The following is a 19,394-nucleotide window of genomic DNA, read 5'->3' on the forward strand; positions in this document are numbered from 1 at the left end:
ATAATGACATTTGCTGGTTGTGCCTAATACAGAGGGGAGAAAGGTGCCAGGTCCAGCCCCGCACGGTTGTCCTGGTGTGCGTGCTACACTTTGAGTGAGTTGAATCACTGTTAAGTGGTTTACAGTTTGTTGCTGTATGAGAGGGGTTTTGTTTTCTTTTGTTATTAATACATTGTGTAAAGCACTGTATCTCCAAATTTGCACTGTGAAATGTTCACTGTGAAGTAGGATTTTGTTAACTAAACTTGAGTGGCCTTGTCGCATGATGTGCTACATCTTGTTTATTTTTATTCATTTATTTTGTTTACCAGGTTTGAAAGGCCACTACCGTTGTCTATAGAGAGAGAGGGAGTTGTCTATACAGCGTTGTCTATATTTGGCGTTGTTTAAATTACACCATTTACTGTTTTATTTCACCGTGTATTTCAATAGACAACCGTCTAATACTCTGACTGTTTACCGTGTATACAGCTGAGAGAAGATATACAGGGAAAGAACATATGTATAAGAGCAAAAATTCAGTTTTGTCCTTTTTGCTATAATTGGAAAAGTGAAGAAACTGCTTTTTCTTTTGTTTTTGTTGTTTCTTTTTATTTATGTTTGGAATTGTCCCACAGTGAAACCTTTATTTCATTCCCTGAATTCCAATAAATTAATGCTGTGCCTCATTGTGGGTGCAGTCGTGAGAAAAGATCCCAAATTATTTTGTGTGCTCTGTGCCTTTACTCATAACCGGGCCCCACACATTTTGTTACTCTTTTGTGGTCCAGGCATGAAGTCTACCATGGCTGTTGTGGGAAACATAACTTCTGTAACGCAATTGCTAGTGCTCTGGTAATGGATGCTCGCAACTTCAATGGGCCATATTCAGTTTAAGCAGCAGAAATGATGAATTTGGCTGCACAATGTGTTGCTGCGAGCTTTTTAGAAGGCAGCTTTTATCTGTTCATTGTCTTTCTTGAAAAACAAAAAAATTTTGCAATCCAAGCAAATTAAGTCAGCAAGACAGCTTAGACCACAGCGTATAGAGGACAGAAGAACCTGAGTTAGGTCCATTCCTTTTCCTTTCATGGCTTCATCTCTTGTGTACAGCCATAAAAAGTTGACTACTTTTCATACAGTTAAATTGCTCTCAATTTGTTTTCTCTGTACGCTAACTGGGAGATTAAAGGGGGCACTTTGGTTCCAGTGAGCCTCTGCTCATTTCCTGTTATCCCAGGCAAATGTGTGCAGGAGGACATCCATCTTGGCGGATACAGATCATGTTTTAAACATAGGGCCAGATTAAAATCCACAGCCTCCTATCTCCCTCGTACACATGGGTACACTGAACCCAGCAGCCCAGTGTTTCAAACGGGGAGTGTGGAGAGGAGTGGGCGGGCGGGGGAGGGGCGGGGGAGGTATGAGAGCCGATGTAGGCAGGCAAACTCTTGCTTGATCATTTTCTCTCTCTCTCTCTCTCTCTCTCTCTCTCAAAGCACCTTCAAGTTCCTTTTCTTCGGTCAACCATTGAGAAAAATGTGTTGCATTTTTTCTCCTCATTTTATTGGCAAAAGTATTCATGCCTATCACGAATGTGAAGATGAAACCGAATAAATAGCAGAATATAAGGAAACCTTTTTCGAACCCTACCCAGACAAGATGCTAGAGACCATTTTCACCTCTGCGCGTCCAGTGCTTCAGTTCCTATGGGTAGCATTTTGTGTTTGCTTAGCATAAAGACTTGAAGTCTATGGGAGTCACTAGCCTAGCTCTGTCAAAGTGAAAAAAAAATACCTTATGGCAACTCCAATGCTTCTTTACACAGTGTATCATGTGGATTTAAAACATGTTGGAATTGAGAAAAATGTAAAAAACAAAACAAAATAAAACAAAACAAAACAAAACAAATGAGAATGGTTTTAGTTCATCTGTGCCGCATCTTCCTAGCCTAAACCTTCAGGAAGGATAAATGTGTTCAGGAGTTATAGTTCCATCATCTAACTGAAATGATTCTCATTCAGAGAAAAAAAAAAAAACAAGGACATTTTTTTCAAATACACATGATAGATTGTGTAAAAAAGATACCTTCAAATTGCTGAGTAAGGTTTGTTTTTTCACTTTGATGGAGCCCCATAGACTTCAAGTCTTTAAATGCTAAGCTAACACGATATGCTACCCGCAGGAACTGAACCACAGGTCAAAATGGTCTCGAACATCTTGTCTCACTCTGGGTAAGGTGGAAAAGGGGTATTTTGCCCAAAACATTGGAGTACTTCTTTAACTAAATGAGTAAATGCTAGATTAAAAAAAAAAAAAAAAAAAACATTTCTAACTATGTTTGTTGAATGTGTGTTTGTCTCTCGTGTTGACCTTGGCTAGCTAGTGCTAGCTAAGTGCTAACGAATAGGGTACAAAATAACTGCAGACATCCCAGTCTAGTAACAACTGATTTCAGGGAAGCTGAGCTGACCCCCATTCCTTTTTAGTATTATTATTATTATTATTATTATTATTATTATTATTATTTTATATAGGCCACAGACATCACCTGTTTGTTTGTTTGTTTTAACTGCGGTAAGAGAACATCAAAACAAGACATCACCTCTTTTAATTTTTCAGTAGTCTGGTGAAAATTAATTTGCTTTATACGTAAACTATATAGGGAGTTTTTCCTCTCTCTTTCTGTCTTTCCTCACCCACATATACCAGCTATCTTCTCACAGGTCATCTGTGTTATGTTCCTCAAGACCTGACATGAGGCTGCAGTGCACAGCTGTACACACACACACACACACACACTCGTCCTTCTCATACCACTCCTCCAGCCCAGTGCAGCTCCAGTATTTACAATACAGCAGCCACTGTGTTCTGTCAGCACTGGAGGTAGAGCCAGGCTGAGGACAGTGGATGGCAGTGGATGGTTGGTGGCTGCCAGCCTTTTTGAGTAGTATCATATTCTGTCCAGCCTTTTGACAATTTTTCTTATCAGTCTTATGTTACAGATATGTCTCAGGCCACTATCAACTGCTCTGAAGAAAAAAACATAAATAAAAAAGTATAATATAGAAATTATAATCAGAGTATATCTAAAGTGACCAAAATTTATAAAAGTTATTGCTTCCCCTCTCATTATCTATTTGCCATGGTACAAGAGCAGTAGATGGAGAGTGGATGGCTGGAGCAGCTTTTTTTTTCTCTCTGTCTATAGTTTACTTGTGATGGTCATCTCTGCTCTGTGCACCTGCTGTTGTTATCTCTTATCTTTTTTGGGGACCCTGCTATCTCGTCTGTGGATCGCCTGTGTGTACCACAGGGGTGAAAGAGGCTGGCTGGAACCAAAATGACTGGTCCCAGTCAGAGACAATGGCAGGATGAATCAGGATGAGATTTGAGATTTTTAGATGAGTCTTTCTCTCTAATTCAAATAAATAATTAAATTAAATTAATTTAATTTAAAATTAAATTAAATTAAATTAAATTACTTTAAAATTTGCTGGTTTCCGGGATGTGTATTTCATTTACAGGTGTCAGGGAGCTGTTATATCATAACATAATAATAAGTTTTATTCATATAGCACCTTTAAAAATAGAGTTCCCAGAGTGCTTTAACAGACACAGCAAAATCACAACAAAAAGCTGTCCAGAAAAGATCAATACAAAATGAAGGTAAACTCAAGATAAGGTTAAAGCAGGAAAACAAAAAAAGATGCAAAACACAGTAGAGAGGATAACAGAAGGATGTTGAAAGATAAGGACATCAAAAGGCAGTACAAAAATGCAAATTTGAATTAATAACGACAGCAATAAAAACAACAAACAAAAAAATAAAAAATAAAAAAAGGCAACATGACATAAAGTCAAGTAAAAATGGGTTTTAAGAGGTGATTTAGAAGGCGTTAGTGACTGTGCGAGGAGAGCGGTGATGACTCTTGATCTCTGTGTGTGACAGCGCAGCTCCACAAATGAGCTGCAGCTGTCTCTGCACACTTTTAGTTAAACACTGCAGGCCACTTCAGCTAATTTAAGCCTCTTTATGCTCAGGTTACAGCGCATTGTTTCCTCTGATGCATCTTCCCGCCCACATACCGCCTCTTGAGTTCTTTGTCAACCTTTTTTTTTTTTTTTTTTTTTTTGTTTGGCACATGGCCTAATAGCTGCCATAATACCAGAGCTATCAGATAGTATAGTAAAGCTACAGTACATCAACATAGGCTTTTTTTTTTTTTTTTTTTAAACACAACTTGTCTTTCTGTTTTGGCCTGTTTGTTGTCACTGAGAGAAGACCGGAATTTTTTTGAAAATGTTGATCTTCTTTTGTTTTATGGATAGTTGAAATTACATTACAGCTTGCAAACGCTGACGGGATCACCACCATTTGGCTGTTTGTGTATGATCACAAAGGCGATGCTGACGTCATCCAGTTGCAAACGCATTCTCCGTTACTTTTAACAATTTGTTTTCATTTGTGACGATCAGTAGGAGGTGCCTTGGTGTCTGTCTTCATTGTCATTGTACAAGTACAACGAAATTGAAATGCAATCCTTAATCCTTAACTGTGCAATTTAGCATCTTCTAAAAGGAAGTAAAAACACATTCCACACACAAAACATTCACAAACATTTTGCATCCAAATTCATTTTCTGCAGTTTGGGTCTTTATTCTAACATTTTGCAAATTAAGTTTTACAGCTAAGTTCGGAAACAAAAACAATGCCTACAAACGCATCCCATTTCCACACAACAAGTATTTAGGCACACCTTACTCTGTGCCTCTCCCCTTTGTTTCAGTTTTCACTTCCCTGTCCTCTATTGTTCTCTCTGTTGTTGAATACTGGCTCCACAGAGATCACCAGAAGAGATGGCTCCTCCACTTAGAGTTTCTACGCCCCGGTTCCTCCTGTTTTCCAGCCGTCGGGCTTCATCAGTCGATCATCATACTCCTCCATTCATCCACTCTCAACCCTAATCCCCTCATCCCTCAACTTCTACCCTCACCTCTCCATCCCTTCATTCCTCTTTCTTCCCTCCAGACCCTCAATACATCATCTTGGTTCTGCACTATACAATAAACTGTTTTGAGTTTGCATCTCATAGGTGTGGTCTATTGTTAGCAAACTCTATTTAGTGAACAAACTACTCCTGTCACACTTTTTTAAATAAAGAAATAAAGTTGCATTTTCAAAACTACTACTAGGATGCTGATGTTTACATGGGATAAATGAGAGTTGTCATAATTAAGCAGTATCACAAGAGGGAATACTACTATACTACCACTACTATACTGAATATAAGCATGGCTGGGACTTGGCTGTAGGCATGAGGCAGTGCTGATATTTGGTATAACAGCACTCCCTCCTGTGTGATATTGCTTTTATATGAAAGTTTCATGAAATGAATTAGGAGATATTCATTTAATCAGACAAAGCATCAACTGAATTGAACATAAACGATTTCCTGACCCCAGGTTAGCTTGCCTGGAGGTTTCTGCTGCAGTATTCTCTTATGGTACTTTGTTATTTATTATTTATTTATTATTTTTATTTTGTTTTATTTTGTTTCATTTGGGCATTTATTATATTGTATAATTTGTGTAGTTTAATTTGAAACCTGCCATCATTTAGTATATTCTGTTCAATTAGAATATTTTGTTATATTTATTTGCTTTGTTTCTTCCCCATTAATTTGTTATCCTTTTCAGTTGCTGAAGGCCGCTGGTGGCCTTCACTAGCCCCTGTCCAACTGGTAGGCCTCAGCACCTGATTAGGTTCCCTTTCCCCTCCCTGTGTGAAAGGTGTGAATTTTAAAGAAAATATATATTTTAACAATTGTCTTAAATAAAGCATTTTGTACATTTTGAAACCACGTCTCCAGCCTTGAGTATAACAAACCTGTGTGTCCTAAGTGTGTGCAATTAGGATAATCCTCTGGGCGAAATTCCCAGGGTGGCATTGTCTGGCAACTTCAATATCACCTAATTACCCTAAAACATTAAATGTACATAAGGCAGCAGCTCCTAACTCCCATCTTAACCGTAGCCATAACAACAACCACAGCCTGCCTTACAGTCAACAATGGGAGCAAAAAACACAGCAGGTTGCACTATCCAGGCTTCTTTTCACCCCCTTGTACTCCTCTGACGACCAGTCATAATTTAACTCCAATGTCCTTTTTGGAAACGTGTCCATCATTGTGCCATCGCGGTGTGAAGTTAATTATAATAAAGGTCACGGCAGGTAATGTAAACAGCATTTATTACACAGCACTTGTAAACTGGAGTGATACAGAATAGTAAAAAGTCAGAGTGCTGTTGTACTCAATATCAGCACTCATGAAATGCCTCTTGTCTAATCAAATCACTCAGTCGGATCTACCTTGTGTATAATGCACTGATAGCTGGCTAGGGCTAAACCTCCAAAAGTGTTATGGCTGCTTTTATGTGTTGTTACATTAACTTTCTGACCTTCACAGAAAGTAATAGAACACTATACTCAAGTACCATCCAGTTTATCCAGTAACAATATCAGCCATCACAGTTTAGTCATGGCTTAAACAAGTTAGCACTTTTATGTACAACCTTCTCCACAGAGCTTTAAAAAATGCTGTCACAGAGTTAATAATAAGCTAGGTTGACTCGATTTTTTGGCCGTACAACAGTCCATTGGTTGAGTTGGTTTTCAGCAGCCTGACATTAAGTGCCTGAGATTTGTGGATTAGAGGATGTAATTGACTCTGGGAAGTGGATCCGTCTCAGCTGGAGGCCACCGCCACCGCAGGCGTCCTCTGGCACCGGGGGAAAACTTCTTACAGCCTGAAACCATCACTCTGGCTTATTCTCAGTACGGTCCCTGTCTTTCTCTCCCCTTCTTTTTTTTTTCTTTTCACTCTGTCGCTGACTTGATCAGCCTTTTGTTCTCCCCTGTGTCCCTGGCCCTCTGTCTCACTCGTGCTGTGTCTCTCTCGTTCTTTCTCTCTGTCCCTCGCCAGGCTTCAGTCTCGGCAGTTAACAACTGCTGTGCCATGGCTATCTTCAAAACACCGCTCAAATTGCTTTTTTTCCCCACATACCTACGTATGTTCGATATTTTTTTTATGAAGCCTGATCAGCAAATATGCACATTGGATCTGACTTTTCAATTGTGATTCAGACCACATCTGTAGGGGGTTCGACATGCGATTCACAATGCATCTCTTCTGTCTGATGACTCGGACTGAATTTCAAGCATTTTGTTCCATTGCTCGAAAACACATCCTGGCTTGAAAAGTCAAAAACACCAGACATTGAAGAAAGCCTGCAACAGAATATTGGTTCATAGACAAGTGAAGAGGTCATGCCTTCTGTCACAGTCACAGTGCTGTTGGTGTTGTTTAGTAATATGTTCTGCACTGCGACTGGGACGAGTCAGAAAAACAGTCAGAGAAAGCAAAAGTTCCGTGCTCTGATCAATAATAATGACTAGACTGATGATGGTGTAATAACAGGTGATGCCAACACAACGGCATACTGCTTGGAACATTTTAGGGGAGACTGGGTTTGGTGGTCACGGTGCTTATTACGGCCATACTAGAGGGCGCTGTTTCATCATATTGACCTCAAATATTTGGTGTGATGTCATGATAATTTCTATGTGGCCATTTTATGGAAGTCACACAAAACATTCAGGTGAGGAGGAATTTTTGTGTGTGTGTGCTTTTATAATAAAAGTTTGCAGGCTATTAGGCATTCATAATCACATAAACACTTTTTTAAAAAGGTTATAGTCACTGCAACCCCAGTCACATACTGCATCTCCTCCTTAGAAAGAAAAGATATTAATTAGTTAAATTTATTATTATTTTTTTTTTTTTATTTTATTTTTTTCAAGACAGTTCTTGAAGAAATTTAAGTTGTTTTTGGAAAAATCTTTGGACAAATCAATGTACTATATGTTTGGTGCAGTGAAGAGGTAGCTTTAAGTAAGAACATGGTCTTCTTAACTGCACGATTCTATGAACTGTTATTACAACAGTTTCCGTTAAATTAGATACCAAGTTGGTGCGTTAATAAATCTAATCTTTACCTACTTTCTGGAGAACTTTGGTAAGTGAAAGGATTTTTCTTGGATTTCTCTCCACAAGGAAGTATACTATTTAGATTAAAAGTGAGGTTCCCAGCAGGTAAGTGTAGTAGTAGTATAAAAGCAGTGTCAGGTTAACTAGGTTGAAGTTTTTATTACATCAGAAATCTTGATTCTGACGTTGAAAATTTTTAATTAGATAAAATATTTGTTGAAATTAAGACCACATTCATTCAAATTTAATTTAATGACTTTTAAGATCTACCAATTCTAAAACTGAAATAAAGACATTTTAAGGCTTTTTAAAGGACCTGCACACACCCTGTATTTAGCTACACAAGTTGTAGAACTGCATATGCTCGCGTGAGTTAAAAGCAGCATGTGTCCAAAGCCTTAGTTTACCTTTATGACTAACAGCCAGGTACCACTCATCATCCCAGTCATTATGCACAGACTGAACAAAAGCAAACTGTTTTAGTAAAACAATTAATCAACTCCACCCTTTTATCTTCCATTATCTAAAACTACATTTGACACAAAATAAGAAGCGGTACTTCTATGACTAACCCGGTGCATCTATGACTAACCCTAACCCTAACCCTATGTGTCCTTGTTCAACAGTACTATGCACCTCCTCAGCTTTGTTTAAAAATGCCAATATAACTTCTGACTCACTTCAAATATACTATAAACTGTAGTTTATTACTGTATTAGCCATTTAGGGTATATTATAGATCAGTTGCTCCGTGCTACTAGCTTGTTGCAAGCATCCAGAATTATTGGACATGCATTAAATCAGCATGCCATCTGGACAGTCATTGTCAAAGATTGGATTTTGAAAACAAGTTTGCCTGCTGTTCAGACAGCAGGCAAACTTGGGACTTAAACTCTCAGCACAAAGGCACCCCTGCTCAGCTCTTTTTACTGTCAGCCTCTTTTTCCCTCCACTGAGACGCATATCCTTCCTTCACCTGAGATAGCCGCCCTACCCGTCATGGCCCAGTATTCTCTCTTACCACCTTTATGCCCAGGAAGCATCCATTTCCATAAATCATTAGCCCAAAAGGGGGACAAAAGGTATCACAGAGCACATCAAAGGGGAAACTGTTTATTAGTGCACCACCCATGGGCTCTGCGGGGCCAATTTAGAGCATGACCAAGGTTACACACACTGAGGTCCCTTTCTAGTTTGGGAATGTAGCTCACGGCAGGACTTATATTAGCATGTACAGAGTAGGACTGTGAAATATGATTTTAGGTAGAATAAAATGTTAGAAATTGATGTTACATGAAAACATTGATCATGCTAGGAATGCGTTCATCGTACACAAGGAGCCAGGAGCTAAACTCAAGCTCCACATATAAAATAGTGCTGGGACACCAGTGCACCCAATTATTCCACTGTGCTGTAGGCATTACGATTACAGCAGTCAATCTTGTTCTTTTTCAACATCAGTCTAACAATCACTTACATTTGCTCTGATCAGTAAACATAATTGAGGGTTCATTATTTTGTCCTTGAAATTTTATTCCCGTGCATGTGCCTGTGCTGACACAATGTCACCTTTACCTCTGCTAGGGCTGTCTTGACGCTACACCTGTTAGATTTGGTGCATTTTGCTGACCTTTTTTTCCCCCAGACCAGCTTTTTAACAATGAGTGCAACAGAATAAGCTTCCCACATCAGCAACATCTCTAGCAACCAATTAGAGAAGGGTGCAAAGGCCAGAGTGAGAGTGCCTGCAGTACTGCTGTGACCCTGGAATGATTATGCAAGAAAGAAGCGCTATAGGGAATGAAATTAGATAAATAACAGCTATAGAGCAGAGGACAGGGGTACAATGTTGTGTTTTTTATCACTGTATCCTTAGACATGAGGTGAAGTTTAAAAATCCATACGATTAACAAAGATAATGAAGTGGCTTATGGTTTGACCCTGAGTCTATGACTCTGCATTTCTAAGATTTGAGCATTACTGGAATCAGTTTCAGCAAAATCAAGAGGTGGTGTGACATCGTCATGACTGCCAGGGAAACCAGTTAAATTTTAATTTGGCTAGTTTTTTAGTCAAGTTTTTGGACACTAGATATTATGCTGTTTAATTTTGACATAATTTAGCAAGCTGCCACTTGAATTTCATTGCATGTTTACTTGACTGGACATGAATTCAAACTCTGGCAGCTGCTGAATTCAGGCATCATTGGAAAGTTGTTTAATTTCCATTATTTGTGATTTGCTGTCCTAGCTGCTGGACTTTCAGTTGTTGTATTCATGTGTGGAAAGCCAGCATGGTTTGTTGACGTGTGGTGGTTGATAAGATGACTGTGTTGCTGTATGTGGTTGTATAGCCACACTGTAAAACTATGCCTGACTGCAGTCCTGTGTAACCTTGTGCCTTGAGAGGTCCATACCATTTATTTTGAATTTCAGGCCTGTTAGCTAAAACAGCACCTTTATAATGTTCTGTTTCTGTGGGTAATGAAGTCATCAACATTCATAAACCACAGAACTGATAATTGGCTTTGTAAAGCAAATGTTTGACTATTTTCTGGTGGTGTGACCATTTCACTCCACCCAGTTTCAAGTCATCAAAACACAACTGTGCTGCTGCTTTTAGGAAAACTAATGTGGACAACTTTATTACAGTGATGGAATACAGGTGTGAAGAAAGTTTGAAGCCTCTGAAAGTTTGTTTTCATATCATAGTGGGATGAATTTAAAGCAATGGCTGGATAAAAGAGAGGAAAAATCATATCAGAGTTCTCAAATACAACTATTTTGGGAAAAGATTAGCAGAAACGTTAAGTATATGCATTTTGTGATATTATGCCAAACATGCAATGGTTCTTTAAACATGATCTGTTTTCCCATTGACTCCCTTTGGTTGCTATATTGACTACTTTCAGTGTATTTTCAATAGTTTTGCTCAGTTGAGACATAGGAGAGAATGTCACCTGCCAATTCCAAGGGCATTTAAATACACTACTCACAAAAAGTTAGGGATATTTGGCTTTCGGGAGAAATTTACGGAAAATGTAAAAAGTTCACGCTACAGTGATATTATATCATGAAAGTAGGGCATTTAAGTAGAAGCATACACTGGTGATTTCCTTATCTCAAACAATTTCTTGAAACAAAAGCCAACAACAGTGGTGGATATACCACAACAAAAAATGTCAATGTCTCAATAACTTGTCATGTGCCCTTGAGCATCAATTACAGCTTGACAACGACGTCTCATGCTGTTCACAAGTCGACTTATTGTCTGCTGAGGCATGGCATCCCACTCTTCTTGAAGGGCGGCCCTCAGGACATTGAGGTTCTGGGGTACAGAGCTCCGAGCCTCTACAGGGCAACTCAGCTGATCCCATAGGTTTTCTATGGGATTCAGGTCTGGAGAAAGTGCAGGCCACTCCATTTGAGGTACCCCAGTCTCCAGCAGCCATTCCCTAATGATGCGACCTCGATGAGCTGGAGCATTGTCGTCCATGAAGATGAAATTAGGCCTGTGTTGTTCATGCAGGGGCACAATGACTGGATTAATGATGTTATTCAGGTAGTATGGGCTTGTCACTGTACCATTCACAAAGTGTAGGGCAGTTCTGTACTGACTAGACACAACGGTTTCGAATGGTCTGATGTGACACTTGGGTGCCTCTCACCTTCCTTAAATGTGCCTGGAGTTGAGTGGCATTCATCATCCGGTTCCGCAAGGCACTGTTCACAATGAAGCGGTCATCAGTGTGGGATGTGGCCAAAGGACGTCCACTTCTATGCCTTTCTGTGACTCTTCCAGTCTCTTTGTATCTCTGTTGCAACCTACTGATGACACTCTGTGACACTCTAAGCTCAGTGGCCACTTCCGTCTGAGAACTTCCTGTTTGAATCCTCGCAATGGTGAGGTACTGTTGATCAATTGTTAGGTGTCATCTTGGTCAAAATGATGTCAAAATGTGGACAGCATGATGAGGAAGACTGTTTAAATACCAATTCTAATTGAACCAGGAAATTTATTGGTTGATTCATGGATCAAACACCTGTTGTGAATTTTGCCGTTAAGCTCCTTGTTAGAGAACAGCAACTTGTGCAAAAAGTACTGAAACACTGAACAGTTGGACATGTGCATTCAAAAGTTTACAGAAGGTCACATTAAGTTCACCTGTAAAGGTTATAATGCATTTTAGGTTCAGCCTGAAATTTCACCCGAAAGCCGAATATCCCTAACTTTTTGTGAGTAGTGTATATGAGGAAGCAATCAAAGTACAAAAAAGGAACTAACAAATCAAATCTGATAGTCACAGCTTTTTGCTGAACACCAAGGATGCTGTGGGGGAAAAAAAGACTCATGAATGAACGTACCACTGATGGTGGCTCTCTTTGGCAGTATGGTAACGGCCCCCACAGCGGCGTCCTCCAGCTGGTGGATGGGGCTGTTCTTGGCTCCCCAGCTGTCCGAGCCAATCCAAAGGAAATGGCCGACCTGGTCCGCTCTCTTGGTGGCGTTCAAAATACCCCTGGAGTCACACACACACCATGGGTGAATCAGATGCATCCAAAATGTGAGCACAGATGCCTCTGCATATGCACTCACACACAACACTATCATGGTCCAAAGTTAAACATATAGCATGCTATCAATTCACAGTTGGAAGCACACATTTGTAATCAAAGCTTGTTTGTGTGGGTCCATCTGTGCTTGAATGTGTCTCGTCAGCACATTGCAGCAGCAGTTGTATGTGATATGTGGATTATTTGACCGGGCCACCACACTTGGCAGCCAGTAAAAGTTAACCCCACTGACTGATATAAACGTGTAATGGAAACCGCTTATGGCTGCTGGCCCCGATCCCATGAACAGGTCTTATAAAATGTCCAGTAGCTTGACCAGTGAACCACAAAATGCTACAGCCTTTAAAATCTATAGTGCCTGAACTCGATGCCTAATGTCAGTCTCAATCATCGTCACTGCCTGAGATGATTATGATGGCGCTGATACATGAATCATTTTGAGGGGTACTCAGCATACGCAAAGACCCCAACAAACACAAGAAAGTGAGACACATGGTCAAAGCTGTAAAAAAAAAAAAAAAAAAAATATATTCTTGACAAAGGAACATTTCTCCAGCAACTTATTCTGTTTTAGTAAATTGGGATGGACATTTTGAATTGAATTTGAATTGATTTGAGTCAGTCTGTCACCTTGTTTACCACATAATATGTTGTATATGATATTACCATGCCCAGATGTTATGCAGTAGGTTGTATTTTAAGCTCTCTTTATGCATTTTTAATCAGCTCTGTAGAGTTCTGTAGCAATATATCATGATACAAATTGTACTGTGACCCAGGTTCCACAAGGGTAGTTCAAATGAAGTTTAAATGAAGAGTAATTACTTGCCTGATATCCTCATCAGAGGCGAAGAGGATGACCGCCCTGGCATAGCGGGTGTCCAGGAGCAGACGGATGATTTTGTCAAAGTCAGAGGGCTTGTGGTCATGGGGGATCTTCAGTGACTGGGCGATACAGATTCCACCTGATGAGACAAAAATCAAGCAATTATGAATTTCAGTGAACAGAGACGTTTTGTTTGAGAGCATGGATAAAGAGTCTCCTAAGAGTTTGTGTGAAGAGGGTGTGCAGTGTAACTTGCTACATTTGAGGAAATAAAATGAAGCAGAGAAGCAGCCCACTTTGTGGTGCACACCAAGAGTAAAATGTAGGAAAAGAGCCGTGCCCCCCTCTCTCAGCTGCCTGAAACCACCCACGTCTCTGTGCACAGCCTTCTTCAGGGTATGAGGAGAGAGGCCATGAAAGCTCCAGGCTGAGGCGTTGCTAGTTTCAATAAATGTCACTCAAATGCACCTAAAGAGTGCAACCTCTTTCACTTTTCTATACTCAATATGCTGCACCAGGCAGCACTTGGCTGAGGGCACACTTTTCTTCTCGTATGCACAATGAAAGGACCCTTAATAAAACAATGAATCAGAGGAAAAGAACTTTTAAGAATGTGACAAATTCATTGTTTCCAATGCAGGAGCGATGAGTATCACACCATGCAAAAGCCCTCAGAACGATACGCTCTGTTTGAGCTTTGAATATCTCTTCATCTGTGCCTGAGCGAACAGATTCCAGCACTTTAATTACTATGCAGGTTTTAAATTCTCAAATATGCAAACTCCATTATGAAAGCAATATAATATAGACTACAAAAGTGAAAATATGATCATTTTATATTGAGGCAGACATAGCGTGGATGAATTTTTGATTGCAGAGACACAGAGAAATCCCCTCCTCATGAGATTGCCTCACATAAATTCCCATTTGTGTATTTATACTGCATCTATGCTTTAATTGTGTTGTGGATGATTCTGTCTTGAATGTCAAACAGTCAAGACAAATTAGTATATTGTAAACAAAACACTAATATCTCACAACCAACTGCTTACCACATCATTTACTGATGCAAAAATCCTTTTTTTTTTTTTCTAAATAAATATATGATTATTTTGGGGGATGGAGCCAAATTGCAGCTGAAGTTCAGCAGGCACAGTGATACTACAGTTTCTATACAAGCCAGCTGCTGTAGGGAGTTAAACAAACCAAGGCCCGGGCTCATTAAAGGTCTGTGCATGGAAGAGTGTGCTATATGACCAAATGACCAAATCAGAATGCATCGGTATCTATTAACTATGCACCATGAGGGGAAAACATGCCCAACAGTAGTGGTAAAAAATATGTCATGGTTATGCATGTAAATCACATGGGAATCTCATTATTTCACCCACATAACAGTATTGTATAGGCAAATCAATATCCTGACATGTGAAGTGGAGCCTGATAGAACCCCACATGGCCTGAAAGGTTTGAGAAATTAAACAGTTTCATTTTAATTTGTCCAGTGTGAGCTCCACAGCCTATACTGCAAAGAATAAATAATGCATATAACATTTTTTTTCCCGGTCACATTTTTTTTCCGCATTATTCAGATGTTTTTATTTTCTGCCCATAATCCCGTGGAAAACATATTCAGTTGAAAACAACTTGACTGGCTTTTCTCACTGAACTCTGAAGAGGAGGGTGCGAGGTTTGTTTCAGTTTCTCAGTCAGTCTGCTAGTGCCACCTACTCACACATGTACACACAGAACGAGTGAGCGTGTGTGTGTGTGTGTGAGTGAGAGAGAGAGATGTGCTTGTTTATATGCTTTTTGTTTGCTCTGGTCCAATTATTTGGACTAGTTATTTAACATTAGCGGGCTCAGTCTTTTCTTTTTGTGTTTCTTGTCCAGGCGGGTCTGATCGGCTCTGGGGACTTCATTTGAATCCCTGTCTGTTTTCTGAGTCTGCTCAGTGCAGCAGGATTTACTGTGTCTCCCTACCAATCCACACTGCAGATCTCCATAAAATGCAGCTTAGAGAAATCTGAATATTGGCACAGCAGCCAAAAATAGATCTTATTCCTTTTCAGGGATGCTTTTGATTTTTCTACATTTTTATTTATCCATGCAGATGTGTATGGATACTTATAAATGGATCTGCACCATCTGCAGATTTTCATGCAGATAGTGGAACAAAAATATGTTCATATTTAAAGAGAAGCTGCTTTAAACAAATAAACAAACAAATAAGTACACAGTATACTGTATCATTTCACTTTGCGTTCAATCCATAATCGAGAGGAGGGGGTTGGGAGGAGGTGGCTGGGCAGGTTTTACTGCTTATATAATCAAGTATTATCAAGTAATCGAGTATCTCCTCTAGGTGTGGATGAATTGACAGTGGAGTTCATCTTGTAGAGTGTTTCAGAAAGAGAACGAGGAAATATATTTTAAAAGCATCTTTTAGTTTACAATCGCCTAGCCTATCTTCATGCAGCATGGTTGTCTTTAAAGGTTTATATTTATGGTCACATAATGTCTAAGTTGCTGTGATTTCACATACAGCTATAAAAGGCAAGGTATGTTTTTAGACATTGCTTTCGATAGATGCTTTAACACCTCAACAAGTATGATGGCAATGGCTACAATGGCAGATTCAGTCCAAGCAACACCCACTTGAAGTTTAGGCATTACCACACTGATGTGAATAATTAGTTTGATTGAATAAACACAGATTAAAAATACTTAATAATCCACACGCACTAAGTAGGCTATGCTGCCAGTACGCTCCCGCACACTGCAATGAAGCACCTATTGGGAGCTTGATTTCAGTGTTCAAAGGTCAATCTAATCTTCATGGGGAGCTGAGATTTGTATTGCACTCACTTAATCAATCCAGCAGCATGAAACAAGTAACACCTCTGGAGTTTAGCTTTTCATCAAACACAGCTGCAGAAATTCCTCTTTCATCGGCGTTGATGCGTAGTTACAATGATCAATAGCAAGCTCTGGCCATCCTTTAATTAACAACTTATAACTTTGCAAACTGTCTGTCTTTCCCTTGTAGTTCACAACAGCAGCAGTCCATAAACCTTTTCATCTTGGAAGCCGCGTGAAAAATCTCTCTCATCTCGGGGTTGAGACTAAGACTAGGAACAAAGGTTTAGTACCAAAGAGTACCAAACGAAAAAGAACAACTGCCAACTTTAGATCTTTATCTGTGGTTTAATAAACGCTATGCTGCAAAAAAAACAAGAAAAGAAAAAGTTGTTATAGCTAAAGATCAAATGTATTGTAGCTATCACTGCTTGAGGCAACGGTAGCTTGAAGGTTTGAGACGCGGGCTTTTGATCAGAAGGTCAACAGAGTACCTGCAAGACGAGTTTGGAAAATCTGGACAAGGAGCGTGAACAAAGTAAACTTTTCCCCTTGCTCAGTAACTTGGGTTGCCCCAAAACAAGACACTTAACCTCCGATTCCTCCTGTGAAGCTGGGGTCAGGCAGGGGACGCACTAGACAAGAGGATTTTTTTGAAAACTCGCTTTTAAAAACACATTGCATCACACAGATTTCACAGATTTCTTTCAACTTACCAAGTTGAAAATACTCTCACTCTAAGAGACACTGTAAAGACAGTGTATCAGTATAGAATCCTGATATGCCACTGACATCAGGAACTGTGGAATTATGGAATTGACACAATCCAATTCAAGGAAGTGGGAGAAAAAGACAGGAACACGCACAAAAAATTAATTAGTAAAATAAAATAAAATAGAGAAATGTGGCCTACTAACTGCACCAGTCTACTGCACCAAACGTTTAAATGTAACACTTCGTCCTTACTGTAAACTTGTAAAGAGGTCAGGACCAGATGTCAAGTAGAATATCACATGTTTGATATGATCAGGGCAGGTCAGATCAGGCTATGGGTGGCTTGCGATGGTTAAGACAGAACCTGAAAATCCCTTCCTCAGATTGGGATTCCTCCTCTGACTACCAGGACGGGGAAAGCTTGTGTAAATTGTCCCCGTAAACTCAATAATGTGTCCCAAGTTACACATGGTGGTTGTCCTGTGCCAAGTTTCAGGGAGAAAAATTGGAGTGGAAGATGGGGAATGACATACAATATAAGTGCAGTGTACGTTTTAGCACATCCTCACACAAACCTGCATCGTTCCTCGGACTAAAAGGCCTCAGATCTCAGGAAAAATTTGGTCCCTCTGAGTGAGGGAGTTTTGTCGGATGTGCAGTTGTACTAGACATGAAACTTGTCAAACATTTTCCTGAGATCTGAAGCTTTTTAAGGATCGATCATGAGGATGACCTAAAATGTACACTGTACGTGGGTCATGAGTCAAACTCAAAACCAAGTCACAGGGAGCATGCATGTCTTGCTGATTCACGAGAGCCCTCAGTTTGTAGTGATGTTAATCCTGAAAATAGTGTAAATTGCTGTATTACACATAGTATTAAGTTATGTTACAGAGGCTTATACAAAGCACAGGGTCAACTACCTTTGGTGCATATCATTTCTGTCAGGTGAAAATTCAGCCCAATTGCCAGGATGTTGGCTTTTTACATTTCTGCAAACCAAGACTATGCTGAAATGTCGCGTTTCAAGTTTTGTGAGGTTGCATAAAGCGATCAACACTACATCAGGAGGTGGTTACGGTGGCAGAAGACACAATCACCAGCCCTGCGTTCCAATACCCATACTACCATACTATTTAGTAGGGAAAAAAAGAATTAGTATGTCCCAATACATACTAAACTACATACTTTTTAAGGGCAGCTGCAGTACATACTAAAAGTAAAAAGTATAAGTATGCGATTTGGAACGCAGGGCAGGACTTTGCCTCTGCTGCTGGGGTTTGAGTTCCCTGGCAGCTGAGAGCCTTGTTCATTTTTAGCTACTGTTTGCTAGCTAAAGCTCACTAGCTAATCCTTGAGAAGCATTAGCTAAAGTTTCATAACCATAATTAACCACGATCTTTTCCTAACCTTAACCATGACCTTTCCTAACCTTTAACCTTAACGTTCTCCTGACCTTAACCATGTAGTTTTGGTGACTAAAGAAGCAAACAAACATGGCTAGAGTAGATAACGAGCTCTTCAAAATGTTGACATGTTACGTTATATTGATTCAGAAACGTTTTGACATGTTTTTTGGTTTGCAGAAATGTAAAACGTCAACATTTATTCTTCTGATTCGAAAACCTTGTATCTCTACAATGTCAGCTTTTCAGAAATTAGGTTTTAGCCTGATGAGAGGGGTGTTTTTAAGGCAACCTTCTGGCCTCTGGATGGTTTTGCAAGGCCAGCAGGTGAAGACTATTTCCTGAAACCACATACTTTTTTAATTGGAGTGAAAGCATAAAAATCGGTTAAAATTGAGAGTGCTTATTAAAATGAAACCATGCAAGGATTTTTTTTTTTTGTATATCCTCCCTTAACTTGTTTTTATTTGTGTATTTGTCTGTGTTGAATTTATTTATTTATTTACATATTCGGCGCTTAGGAAGTGCATGTTGGAAAAATGTGACAGAGCAGCATGTACAGCGTGTGTGTGTGTATTGTTTCTCTTGCCATCAGTCAAAGTAAAGACAGAAGCTCTTGCTCGAGGATGTAAACAACACTAACGACATCTGCTGCCATATCACTCTTAAGGAGACAGCACAGTGCCAGACCAGCTCACTAACAGCATTTCCAGCAGCCTGAAAAAGAGGCACACAAAGTATTAAACACAGCATCGGACAGAGCTGGAGTTATTAAAGACTGGGGGAAACAAAATATTTCTAATCTGTTTGAAGGCATGTGCAGAGTGTACAAAATTCAGCAGAGATAGAGCGGTGTTGTTCAAGGATTAACACAAAGCCACCATTCGGACCATTTTTCACATTTCTCTGAAAGTACAAAACATTTCTGTTGGCTTGGAAGAGAAGGAGAAATTGTATGCATCAAACATTGTATGATAAAGAATTT

At 39.6% G+C, this 19,394-nt stretch overlaps 1 protein-coding gene across 2 annotated transcripts in view; it reads right to left on the bottom strand.

Moving 5' to 3' along the window:
- The window catches only part of grm7 (glutamate metabotropic receptor 7), a 291,232-nt gene that overhangs the window by 120,853 nt on the left and 150,985 nt on the right, over window positions 1–19,394 (bottom strand). For both annotated transcript variants that reach the window (XM_030051920.1, XM_030051922.1), the window contains exons 3-4: window positions 13,434–13,569; window positions 12,395–12,549 (exon numbers count right to left, since the gene is read on the bottom strand). In XM_030051920.1, the coding sequence (XP_029907780.1) occupies window positions 12,395–12,549; window positions 13,434–13,569 (291 nt within the window). The remainder of the gene's footprint in view (window positions 1–12,394; window positions 12,550–13,433; window positions 13,570–19,394) is intronic.

The sequence above is a fragment of the Myripristis murdjan genome, chromosome 5, assembly GCF_902150065.1.
Source record: "Myripristis murdjan chromosome 5, fMyrMur1.1, whole genome shotgun sequence".
Classification (NCBI taxonomy): domain Eukaryota; kingdom Metazoa; phylum Chordata; class Actinopteri; order Holocentriformes; family Holocentridae; genus Myripristis; species Myripristis murdjan.